The following is a 12,245-nucleotide window of genomic DNA, read 5'->3' as shown; positions in this document are numbered from 1 at the left end:
TGCTAATTTAGAATCCTGTCTGCTTGCTGATGCAACTGTAATACATTTGATTAGTTTTTCATCCCATCAGTCCAACCTCATCTTGAAGCGGGTGAGATTTCTCTTGAATTAACATAAAATACCCTCCAAATCATTTAAAAGGTAATTGGCTGTAGGGGTGTTACTTCAGGGGTAGTTTGAAAACATTCCAATAACACATACATAACAAAAGGACAGGATGTGCTCTGCAGTACTTGTTTTTTTGCTTTGTTTTAAAGTATTGATGATGAAGGTGCAAGATAGAGCACCTGTTCAGCCTGAACAGTGTTCACGTGTTCAGCCTGACCATAAAGTCCCAATTAGTTTAGGCTGTATTAGAAGGAAATCTCACTCTAATTGTGCTCGTGTAATTGTTCTGGAAGTCACCGAGGCCTTCAGAATTGCCAAAACTCGAATGCCTTTCAAACAAGCATAGTGTCATTCCTACATAGAAAAGAGGTTTTCTTCTAAGTTTATAACTTCAAGTTTACTGCCCAGGCTTGCAGTTTTAGCTGTAGGACAAATCTAAATCCATCCATATCAAAATGAAGACTGTTGAATAATTTTCATGTTACAGAAGGAAATCAACTGTGCCAAAAACTATATCATGTAAAAACGTTATAATTGCAAAATATGGAACAATTCTAATATTTTTCTCTCTCTTTTTTTTTTTTTTTTTTAATAATTCTCTTGCAGATGTTAACAGTTGGCTGGTGACGTTTGGCTTCCATCTGCACAACGCCATTCCTGGTTTCCCTGTTCCAAAATTTGATTTAACAGAACCTTCTTATGAACTTGTGAAGAGCCAGCAATGGGAGGACATACCGGTAAGAAACAAAACTAGACATACAAATGGGACAGGACAGAATGTCCCCTTCTATTCAGATCTTATTAGAGATGGGTAATCCTGACAGGGTTACTTGCTAAGTTAAATCTGAACAGTGCTTTTCAAACCTCTTAGTTTTTATCTACTTTCAAAAGAATTTAAGAAATTACAGATGGTGGTTTTTTCTTATAGATTTGCTAAGTTAGGTACCATTTTCAATAAGCTCTTGTTTGCTTTCAGCATGAATAAAAATGCAGAAAGACAATAATCAATAAAAGAAGTAGAAGACCTTTTAAAGATGTCTGAGTTTCGTAGCAGAAGCTACAGAGATTAGATTTGTACTGACACTCTGCCTGAAGGCAGAAACTGAACACTGTAGTAAAAAATAGACTGTGAAATAAACAGAAGAACAGGTGATATAAATTATGCATAACAGGCACCACTACAATTTTACTTCTCTTTAATATTAACCATGTTTTATATGTAAAGATAAAATATTGAAAATGAAATTACCTGAGGTAAAATCCATTCCATCACATAAAACCAAAACTCCAGGTGCTTATGAAGTTCTTTGGGAGCTAAAAAATGAACTTCAGCCCTGAAAACCTGCTACAGTTTTAAATAATGGAAGAAATCAATGTGGAAGTTAAAATCTATATCTGCTATTTGAGAAATTATATTTACAAATTAAACTTACTCAAAGATCAAAGACCCGTGCCTTCAAAAATCCTACAGTTCTCAGTTAAGATAGAAGTGTTAAGATACAGCAAAATGGGTAATCCCATTGTGAGTAGTCAAAACCAGATCTCTTTTAACAAGGATCACAATACAGAACTTTATGAGATTAAAAGAGGATATGATCTTAAAGAACCTTACAACCTAATTTAGACAAAAAAAAAAACATTAGAAGGGTGGCCCAGCAGAAGGTTGCATACGGAAGTTAATTTTGCCTGCACCAAGTGACCTGCTATATATATATTTTTTTAATAGCCAGGGATTGAGTAACAGGGAAAGGCTGTAGAGCACAGCATGAGAATAGCATCCCCCGTGAACAGCAGGAGCAGTGAAGGAGCAGCCCTGCAAGTACTCCAGGCAAGGTGGTTGTATCAGGAGATAAGAGACCTGTCATCAGGCACGGCTGTGAGGAACTATCCGAGGTTATTTATTTAGATCTCTAAAGAATGCAGTGACCCACTAACACCGACAAAGGCGCATCAGGAAAAGAACCAGTCTGGTCAAAGAGATGAGAGCAGAAGGGGAGTTTTCAAAAATCTTCCCACAAGAGCTCAGCAGTGTGAGGAGTGACAGGGGCACGTGACATGACAGAGAGAGAGAGATGCAGAAGGAACAGAGATTCAAAATTCTCAGGTAGGAAGAAGATGTGACTGTGATATTCACTATTGAACAAGCAAATGCAATTGGGAGCCAGAAGTAAACACACAAACCACTTAGTATTTTGAAACATTCTGGAGTGAGTGAGCTTTACTGAGCTCTGAGACTTTGCTTTAGAGCTCTGAGGATGCATGTTAAAAATAAACAAACTTTGTCATTATGAAGTTGCTACAGCCTCTCGCTGCTCTCACTGATGAGTGTGCTGTCTAGAATATATTTTTGGGCTCAATACCTTTCATGTAGGATTTACAGCAGCTGAAATCCATACTCGTTAGCAAGCGCAGTCAGGAATCTGCCACGGTGGAGAAGAGTTGAGAGTCCAAGTCAATTCGTAATTCCCTCAGGAACTGTCCCCTCCAGAAAGCCACCCTTGTGGCAGAGCAGAGAAGCCTTTGCAGCCCTTCTGCCAGGCTTTGATTAGCAGCAAGGCTGAATTAAGCTCATAGGAGTCTGTTAATGACTGCTGCTTGGTCTCTCACCAAGAAATTCGGGAAAACTAAACAGGCTTTTTTTGCTTCGTTTGTCAGTAATGAATCAAGTGGGTTAAACAGTATTTTTACTGAAGGGAGAAGGGGTCAATTGGAAGATAAACTGCATCATCTACAGAAACCAAAAGTACTCCTTTTCAAAAGTGCAGCCAAAGCTATTTAAATCTTTCTCTCAGTTTCCTGCTGAGACAACTGCTAGGGCAGCTGTCTGCTCCCCACCTCCCTCAACACCAGCTCATTCACAGCTTAGGGCTGCTGAGACCCAGGGTTAGGCAGGTAAGATCTGCCTCTTCTGCACAGCTCCAGGGCCTCACCCCAACCACAGCTCATCCCATAGCGTGAGGCTGCCCCACTGACCCCACAGCAGTTCTGCTGTCAGGTCCCCACTTACCCTCTCTCTTCACCAAGAGTCCACCTGGCTGGGCTCCACCATACTGGGCTACACAGAGCTCTTAACAGTCAAAAAAACTTTTAAAATGGATTCTCCTGTCCTAGTTTTTCCATTCTGTGCTTCTGCACCTCGTTTCCTCCCCTTTATAGCACACCTACCTTTTCAGTAAGAACACCCCAGATATGCTAAAAAATTAAATACCAAGCCGAGCATACTACTTCAGATTTTCTTTTCACTCATTGCCCCTTCTCTTTGTTTGCCATCAACAAATCACTGCTGTTTTCAGGACTGCACCCCACTGAATTTCTCGGGGGAGAAGTTGCTCATCCCTTTTAGGCAGCGTGTTGATACCTGCAGTGAAATAGAAGCTCACACAACTTAATTTTTCACACAGCTTTTTCACACATCCCCTTTTATCAGTTCCTGCAATATTTTTTTTTTTTGGAAGAAAGGGCATCAGTCCCCAATATTCCACCCTTCTGCTCTGCACCATTTGCTTCCTTCTCTTTTACTGTAAAGACTATCATTACAGTTTGATTTCCCCCCTCTTCCTTTAGCAGCTTGAGGGGTTACGAGAGCCTCCCTGCAGCTTGGTCTCAGAGAGACTCTCATCTCCTGACGCAGCGTAAAGAAGGGCTTGTTCCTCTTCTAAAGCTCAGCTTCGTGACCTGCAAAAATCTCCTCAGTTAGGCTGGACCCATGGTAGACAGGAATCAGTGGAAGCAGCTCAGAGGATGAGATGACACCGCAGTGTGATAGCTCTTACCCATATTAATTATTAGTATTGAAAAGGTCTGTCCTGTGCACCCCAGTAAGTAGCCTCTGAAGTTTTACCTCATTTTTGTGCAGGTTCTCGGGTAGACAAAAAGCACTGAACATTATCAAACAAAATAATCTTGTAACTCAGCAGAACAAGCAGTACATAGAGTATGTAGATTTAATTAACTCCTTGGCACTGTCAGTTGTGGCATATCCTGTTGTCGTCCACGGGCAGCACACCAAGCGAGCCTGGCTGTTTGGCATCTAGAGGGCTACAGATGGCTGGTAAAACTTCTGTCTGTTCTTGTTTACAGCCAATTTCCGGAGTGCAACAACAAGTGGCGAGACAAGCAAAGGCTTTCCTTTCCCTGGGGAAGATGGCAGAGGTGCAGGTCAGCAGACGGAAATCCGGCAGCGAGAAGTCGTGGCTGTGGTTTGCCACGGTGAAGTCTCTGATTGGGAAAGGGGTGATGCTGGCTGTCAACCAAGGCAAAGTGCAAACAAACGTGCTCAACATCGCCAACGAGGACTGCATAAAAGTGGCAGCAGTTCTGAACAACGCCTACTACCTAGAAAACTTGCATTTCACCGTCGAGGGCAAGGACACGCACTATTTTATCAAGACCACCTCCCCCGAGAGTGACCTGGGGACGCTGAGGCTGACGAGCGGGAGGAAGGCCCTGGAGAATGGCATCAACGTCACGGTTTCCCAGTCCACCACGGTGGTGAACGGCAGGACTCGTAGGTTTGCCGACGTTGAAATGCAATACGGCGCTTTGGCGCTTCACGTCCGCTACGGCATGACGCTTGACGAGGAGAAGGCCCGGATACTGGAGCAAGCCAGGCAAAGAGCTCTTTCCAGCGCCTGGGCCAGAGAACAACAGAGAGTCAGAGACGGAGAGGAAGGCGCCAGGTTGTGGACAGAAGGAGAAAAGAGGCAGTTGCTCAGTGCTGGGAAGGTACAAGGATACGATGGGTACTATGTACTCTCTGTGGAGCAATATCCGGAATTAGCAGACAGCGCTAACAATATACAGTTCCTCAGACAAAGCGAGATAGGAAAGAGGTAACACACTGGCTTAGCTCAGGCTGCCAAAGAGACTGTCTACCAGTGTCTTCTACAAAGGAGACCAAACTGTTTTGCTGCATTACTACTTGAGCCTAAGCTTACATCTTTGCTCAGATTTTTTTCTGTAGCACAATCCAAACAGACTCTGTAAGAAAAAAAGAGCGCCTTCCGGAAGAATGATACTGCTAATGACAAAACTTTTTTGTTTTTTGTTTTTGTTTTTCTCAATGACCTTAAAGGTGATCTGCTTTAAAGAATATGTTTACATATGCATATCGCTGCACTCGAGTTGGACTGAAAAGTATTAAAAAAAAAAAAAAAAGAAAAAAAAAAAGAAAAAAGGCCTACAGATTTTGCAACAGGCTGTCTGGTCCTTTGAGGCACTGTATTTAATAAAGATACAGACCCATACAGTGTTTCCAAATATTACTGAATTGTTGACCTTTGCTTACCAGAAGTAGTCTCTCTCTCTCTCTCTTTCTTCCTCTCTCTTTCTCACTGCATAGGATGTGGTATATATCTGTTAATTTTAAAAAAAAAAACAAACGTGGGGCAAAAATTACTGTTTATAGACAACCCAACTGCTTTAAACTGTGCTGCTTTCTAAAAGGACATTGGCACAAGTGACTTATGCTACCATGGGAATTTAATAATGGATTTTACAATGCTAACATGGTTTGCCTTGGGGGGAAAATGGCAAGTAGAATCCTTGTTGCAGATAAGCAAAGGAAACCCTGATTTTTTTGTAAATTATGTGAGACAAGTTGTTTATGGATTTTTATATGAATTACAATTTACTGTACATCAAATATTAGTCTCAGAGGAGTTAATTTATGTAAAGTGTTTAAAAAAGTTTATACTTAAAAATAAAATGATAAAAACATGTGCTGTGTGTGATTTTTTTAAAGAAAAAGGAATTGCACCTTTTATGTTATAGCTGTACAGTATAAAGGATTATATTGTAGAGATATAACAGTGATGACTAATGTCCAAAAGTGTTAATATTTTTGTATTAGGTTTAAAGCTGTGCATCTATCACCCTGCTGATAGGATGGGACGCTCCAGAGTGGCTGGCTGAATGCGACCGCAGCGCCCTCCCCTCCCCTCCCGTACCTCTCCTGTCACCCAGGCCAGGGCCACTTCATCAGTCATTGTTAGAAGGCACAGTAACCAAATCAGTCTCGTTTATTATGATGGAAGACTTTAATAGGTTGGGTTTTCCTTGTCCTTTTCCAGCCCTAACGTAATAAATGGACATTTATTCATACCAGGTGGGGTTTCTGTTGTTTTTTTAGCAGCTTTGTTTCACAATGGAGAGAATAGTGTCTCAGGTGCTTGGCAAATTGTATGTAGAAGAAGAAGAAGAAATGATGTAGTTTCATCCAGTTATGTCAACTTTTGTCTTCTGTATAATACAGCTCTTTTAGATGTTATAACTCCAGATAGAAGAAGCGTACCTCTGACCTGATGCTACAGAATTGCTCTTGAGGCAGGCAGGCTGTTCCGTAGGGTTATCTCCTGGCCTTCAGCTGGCAGATCAAATCCCGTTACTGTGAACGCTGACCCTGGGGATGGAGAGGAAGGTCCAGTTTTAGTGCCTAGTCTGCATCTCCACACCACCCCATAGATCTGGCATGCTCTGCTCCAAGGCCCAGTATATTTGCTGCAGGACAGAACTGAAGCGTGCAGCTGGTTCCTCACAGGAAGCCTGTGGTGGCATCTATGGCATCTGTTCTACACCTTGGCTGAAACCATTCTTAGAGCTTTACTCTCATGAGCACTAAATTCAGCCACAAAATTAAATATTTTTAAGATGAGACAAAAATTGGGGTTTTTTTGATGTTCATTGAAATATTACACAGTATTTCTATCCATGTATTATAATGACGAAACATAGTAAGTGAACGTGTCTTAACTATGAATGGTTCAAGTGGATGTAATAAAAATAGTTTTCTAACTGCTTTGTATTCTGAGAGTCTATGGTATTACATACTCTAAATTGCACATTAGGATTGTTTGATAAACAGATTTGACTTTCTCCCAGCCAAGTCGCTACCGAATCTACAGTATCAGTGCTATTACTGTATGTGTGTATTTGGTAGAGCATACAGAACTAATTACACATATAACGAATGCTAATCATCTATTAGAATGAAAGCACAGATTAGTTGTTAGTATTTTTACCCTTGAAGTCTTGAGGGCCCTAAATTTTAGAGAGGCTGATCTGTCAGACCCCAGAGGCGTGTCAATTGATCTACGTATTCTTTTTGAAGATGTAAAATGCTAGGTGTTTGCAGTTCTGTTGGGTGGCTCTTCCACAGCACTGTATTTAGCATGCTGTAAGTGCTCTCTGTTGAAATAGGCTCATATTCTAAATTATGTCAAATGTTTCTGTTCTGTTTGAATATGAAAAGCTTGTATAACATGTCAACAATGAAATATATCTTCTACTTGACGCGTACCAGTTCCTTCTCCTTTGTTCTGGCACCAATAAACAACAAATTATAGTATCTGTTGGTGATCATTTTAGATAAAGTCAAATCAAGCCAATTAGTGGCCTTGTTAGTAGGTATAATGAGCCTATTTCTTGCTAAAAAAGACTTGTGATCTGGACATGCTCCTGCAGGAAATAGTGACCTTGGGGAATATATAAACAAAAGATCTTTTTAAAGAAAAAAGTGTATAATTAAAAGAAGCATATTACAAAAAAAATAAAAAAGAAAAGGAGATTCAAAGTATTTTAGGCAATGCCAGTCAAAATGCTATCCTGATATTTTGAGATGTATATTTCGTCTGATTTGTATTGTTCTTTTAATTTGCCTTCTTAACTTTATATGTGTCCTGAATTTTCCACAAATTGATAACTATAGATTGCATCTAGGCTTTCCAATAAAAGCCAACCCAATGTGTGTGTGTGTGTGTGTGTGTTTGTGTTTACATTTGTTTTTTTTCCAAACCTGTGTGTCAGATCTTGCACCCGTGCTGTTGCTTTTCTCGGTGTATCGGAAGCAGCAAGCCGATCCAGTCCCACTGGTATCGATTCATTTGCTTCACAGTTGGCAGCATCTTTTTTTTTTGACTCTGTCCAACGGCCTCGTCTGCTAACTCAGCAAAGTGAATTGCTCCATGGGATCCCTCAGGTGCCCTACTTAAAGAGAAAACATTAAATATACCTCACAAAGCCAAATCTTTTAGAGATAAGGAAAAGCCAAAGAACAACAACAACAAAATCACTTAGAACTGTTTTCTCGCGTGTCCTCCCGAGTAAAAACACAACAAAACATGTTTGATGATAAATAATGAGCTCGGCACTGGTAGTTACATACATACACAGAAGAGATCCTTCAAGCTGCATTTAGAGCCACTTTGGAGAAACTGCTGACTTCAGCACTGCTCTATGTCAGGAGACTGCTTTGATTTTAGTTGGAACAGGCAGACTTCACCACACGTACTTTGTAGTGACAACCTCGAGTTGATAACATGTTGATCCAGCACGAATCGGGTCACTCTGCTTAGCTAACTGTGGCCTAATTTTGTTATTTAAGAAAAAAAAAAAAAAAGAAAAGAAAAGAAAAAAAAGCCAGTAAGAGAGCTTTTATGTTCACACTTGGGAGGTGAGAGATTTGCATTTGACAAGGGGAAAAAAAAAAATGCCCATTGCCACTGCCACTCTTCAGAGGCACTTTTAAAGTGATGGCTGAAAGACTGTAAAAGAAAAAAATGCCGTATAAAATAACAGTTTTAAGTTATTGTCTACAAGAGAATAGGCTGCATTCGCAGAGAGTCTGAGATGACAAAATGTTTGAATTCTGTTTTCAGGAACAGAAAAAAAAAAAAAAAGATAAACAAATCTTCTACAAGTGTTAATACCTTAGTTTACTGCTAACTCCAGAATGGGAAGCTACAGCAATGCATACGGCCAGCCCAAGAACCTTCAAGAAAATTAGGAAGAGACCAGTGTGTAATTCTTTGGGGATGGGAAACGCAAAGCAAAGACACTTATTAGAAACAGCTTCTAAGCAGCTTATTAGAAGCTGCTTATTTGACACTTATTAGAAGCTGCCAGGGTTAAAAATAAGCCAAAGCAGAGAGCATCACACAGCATAAACTGAACAGCACAGGCACAGTGAAATCATACCCCTAAACTGCAAAGCCACATCCAAACCCACCAGCCTGATCAGCTTCTCATCTACAGCCAATTAGTGCTAGGGACTAAATATGCAATGCTTATAAAATTAAATTGATCTTTGACTGCACACACAAGTTGCTGGGGCTTGGTGAGCCAAAAAAAAAAAAAACATTGAAATGAAAACCAGTTAATTGGTAGGTGCCAATTTTTTTCCCTCTGGGAAAAACATGAAGACACAGTCTGTAGCTGTCATGCTGACGGACAGAGCTTAAGACTTTAATTTTCCCTCTGAAGTTTTGAGCTTTGTGGCAGAGTGACCATACGAGACAAATTTAACTGTGTGAGTTATAAAAAAATAAAAAGTCAAACCACTAATAATAGCTAAAGCCCCGCTCCTCGCCCCCAGGCCATTTTTTCAACAGGAATTACATAAATAAGGATGCAAGCACTTAATTACGTGCACCACCAAAATGTGAAAAATGCGGCTTGTCCATTCATCCATTCCAGGAACCCGAGTGTTGCAGATCACTAGAAATGTCTTAGGCCTTTCAGGCTGGAAAGACAGTGGAAAGTTCACTAGGTGGTCTAAAAATGCAGTAGTGAGGGTGACCACACAGAGTATGGCACAAATACTGGCCTGAGGATTACCTTAACTGCACCAGTCTTTGTACACATGCCTTAAAAAGAAAAAAAAAATTATGAAAAAAAATATATCCTGGCCTGATTTCTAGCATCACAAATGCACGCAATTCTGAGCTGTGCAAGGATGAATAAAGTACGTCCCTAAATGAAGAGAAATATGCTAAATACTGTTCCCCACTTCCAAACAAAGCAAGCTAAACGGCAACACCATCCCTTTCTTTGAGTGCATGAGAGTCTTTATGTGCAATTTGGAAGGTGAAGAACAAGCATCATAACATGGCAGCTCATTAGAGTGTCATGTTTTCACAGAACCTACTTTATTGCATTTAGCAGTTCTGCAGGTAAACTCTCTTGCTGTTAATTGCTGCAAGTTCCTAGGTAAATTGAGTAAAACTTTTAATTTACTATGTTAAAATTCTGTCATTGAGGAATATAAATTTCCAGAGACATATGATTCTTTTTTTTCCCCTTACTATAAACTAAGTCAAAGCTCATAGTAACGTAATTATGCAGCTTAGAGCTAATGGTTCCCACAAAGCTGTCTTAATAAAGCCTTTGGGGAATTGAGGAGGAAAAGGAGGAAATTCAGAAACTGAGAACAGGGCTGGAAGGCGACAACATGTTTCAACTGGCTCTAGTTACTCAATCACACTTGAGCTGTCTGAGGCAGCCAGAGAGCACCCTGCATTAGAGGCATGCGGGGAACTGACTGTTATCCCAACACAATGAAGTATTTCCACATTCCAAGCCCAGGAATCATTTTTAAACTGAAACTGCAGGCATGGCTAACTAATGAACCAGTTAACTTCACATCAATCAAAAAAAAAAAAAAAAAAAGGAAACAAACCAACCAGTACAGGGAAAGCTAAGAGAGGAATCAGTTAAGAATTAAAATCGGAGAAAAACTACAGGCATGCAATGCTGTAGAAAAGTCCCTTCAGTGTTTGCTGATAAGAACTACCAGGGAAAAAAAATGGGCTGGGGGGTGCACAAGACCATAATACGAAGACCAGGTGCTACTCACAATGATGGGGAAGCACAATAAAAAAAAATTAAAAAAAAAAATCAGTGACGCCAACATCTGCAGAAGACAAAAATTGATGGAGTGGCAAATAATGGCTAGGACAGAGCAGTCATACAGAACAATATGGATCACTCGCTGAAGTGAGCCCATTCAAACAAAACGCATTTTAATGCGGGCAGCTCCAGAAGTAAAATATCTCAGAATAGGAAATGCAAATCTTGCTATGAAAGGTATGTAGCCGCCTACAAGAAAGCAATGACTGGAAAGAATGAGGAGCACGTAACAGATAAATAACTCATTGTGAGATTCCAGTACAATAGCGGTGGCAATGAAGAGCTCATAAGGGTGGAGAGGATTAATGAGATTACTGGCCTTGTTAAACAAGGGAAATAGGAAGGCAATGTTATCTCTGCATACGGCACCAGCACCACAACTCTTGCATACAGTCCTGGTGTGTGCATCCTGCTAAAACCCCAGAGAGAAAGCACAAGGAGGTATCACATATAAATCTGAGGCTGGGCAAAAAAAACCACCCAACATCTTGCAGGCGGAGATTTAAACAGCTCACCCAACAACAACAAAAATAACCAAAACGAAAAAAAAAAGGAAAAGCCAAAGGGTGCTGTGACAATAGACTCTAAGTGTCTTTGCAGAGAAAAAACACATTGTAGTGAAGTGCTTCCAAGCAGGGGGAGGAGGGAAGAGGCAGTGAGTGGGAATGCAGTTCTGATAAAATTCACATTAGGAATTGGGTACTAAAGAAATAAACCAACCAAATGCATACAGGGGGCGTAGCTCTGCTTCATAACTTCTAGAACAAACTACAGGAGAAGTAGTTTCCAGAAGATTTTTGGCAAAACAGGTGGCTGTTGTTATGCCATGTAACAGATGTTGGTGATGGGAGGCTGAACCAGGTGATGGCTCCATCCATTTAATTAACTGCACATGAGACACCACTGTGAAACCTTCCTAACTCTGGTAAAAGCCAGCCCAGAGGGTTTGGGTTTGTCTCCCCCTCAACCATTTTCCAATCCTGAAATATCCAAACTCCTTTGATACAGCCTGAAGCCAAAGATTACTCTAAAAGCCCAAAGCTTCTAAATGGTCAGTGCAAGGCTGAGGCATTTTAAAAACACCCCTTGGTTTCCACAGCAGAGATGCGCTGTTCTATTACTTTTAATGGCAGCTGATTATTAAAACTAAGTAAAATAAGCCTCCTCAGTCTCCTATTAAATTCTTTTCACAAGCATAAGTAGGAGCCAGTACGCCAGCATGTTTGTCTCCAAGCCATCCAGAGGCAAGAGTTTAGACTTAAAAATAATATATATATCTACATATATAAAATAAAATAATAAAACCCTGTCTATGCCAACAGTGACTACACTTTACCCTGAGCATTCACTGCCCTCAGTGACCGACTCTGCCTTCCCAGGAGCTTCAAGCCCTGTGAGCTCCGGCCAAGGCGGGACAGTGTCTCCTCAGGCCCCGCTACAAAATGGAGGACCCC

At 40.6% G+C, this 12,245-nt stretch overlaps 1 protein-coding gene and 2 long non-coding RNA genes across 3 annotated transcripts in view; 1 reads left to right on the top strand and 2 right to left on the bottom strand.

The window, feature by feature from the left end:
- LOC106890036 overlaps nt 1-4,200 on the bottom strand; it is a 25,947-nt gene extending 21,747 nt beyond the window's left edge. Inside the window, exon 1 of the long non-coding RNA XR_001412454.1 lies at nt 2,469-4,200. This is a non-coding gene — a long non-coding RNA (uncharacterized LOC106890036). The remainder of the gene's footprint in view (nt 1-2,468) is intronic.
- TENM3 (teneurin transmembrane protein 3) overlaps nt 1-7,848 on the top strand; it is a 1,441,984-nt gene extending 1,434,136 nt beyond the window's left edge. Inside the window, exons 39-40 of the mRNA XM_014945587.1 lie at nt 715-845; nt 4,189-7,848. Coding sequence (XP_014801073.1) covers nt 715-845; nt 4,189-4,944 — 887 coding nt within the window. The 3' untranslated portion in view covers nt 4,945-7,848. The remainder of the gene's footprint in view (nt 1-714; nt 846-4,188) is intronic.
- LOC106890035 overlaps nt 4,538-12,245 on the bottom strand; it is a 12,995-nt gene continuing 5,287 nt past the window's right edge. The window contains exons 2-5 of the long non-coding RNA XR_001412453.1: nt 7,901-8,088; nt 6,401-6,508; nt 5,396-5,463; nt 4,538-4,739 (exon numbers count right to left, since the gene is read on the bottom strand). This is a non-coding gene — a long non-coding RNA (uncharacterized LOC106890035). The remainder of the gene's footprint in view (nt 4,740-5,395; nt 5,464-6,400; nt 6,509-7,900; nt 8,089-12,245) is intronic.

The sequence above is a fragment of the Calidris pugnax genome, unplaced genomic scaffold, assembly GCF_001431845.1.
Source record: "Calidris pugnax isolate Ruff unplaced genomic scaffold, ASM143184v1 scaffold58, whole genome shotgun sequence".
Classification (NCBI taxonomy): domain Eukaryota; kingdom Metazoa; phylum Chordata; class Aves; order Charadriiformes; family Scolopacidae; genus Calidris; species Calidris pugnax.
Note: the sequence above shows the minus strand (reverse complement) of the source record. Positions and strands in the feature narration are given on the sequence as shown.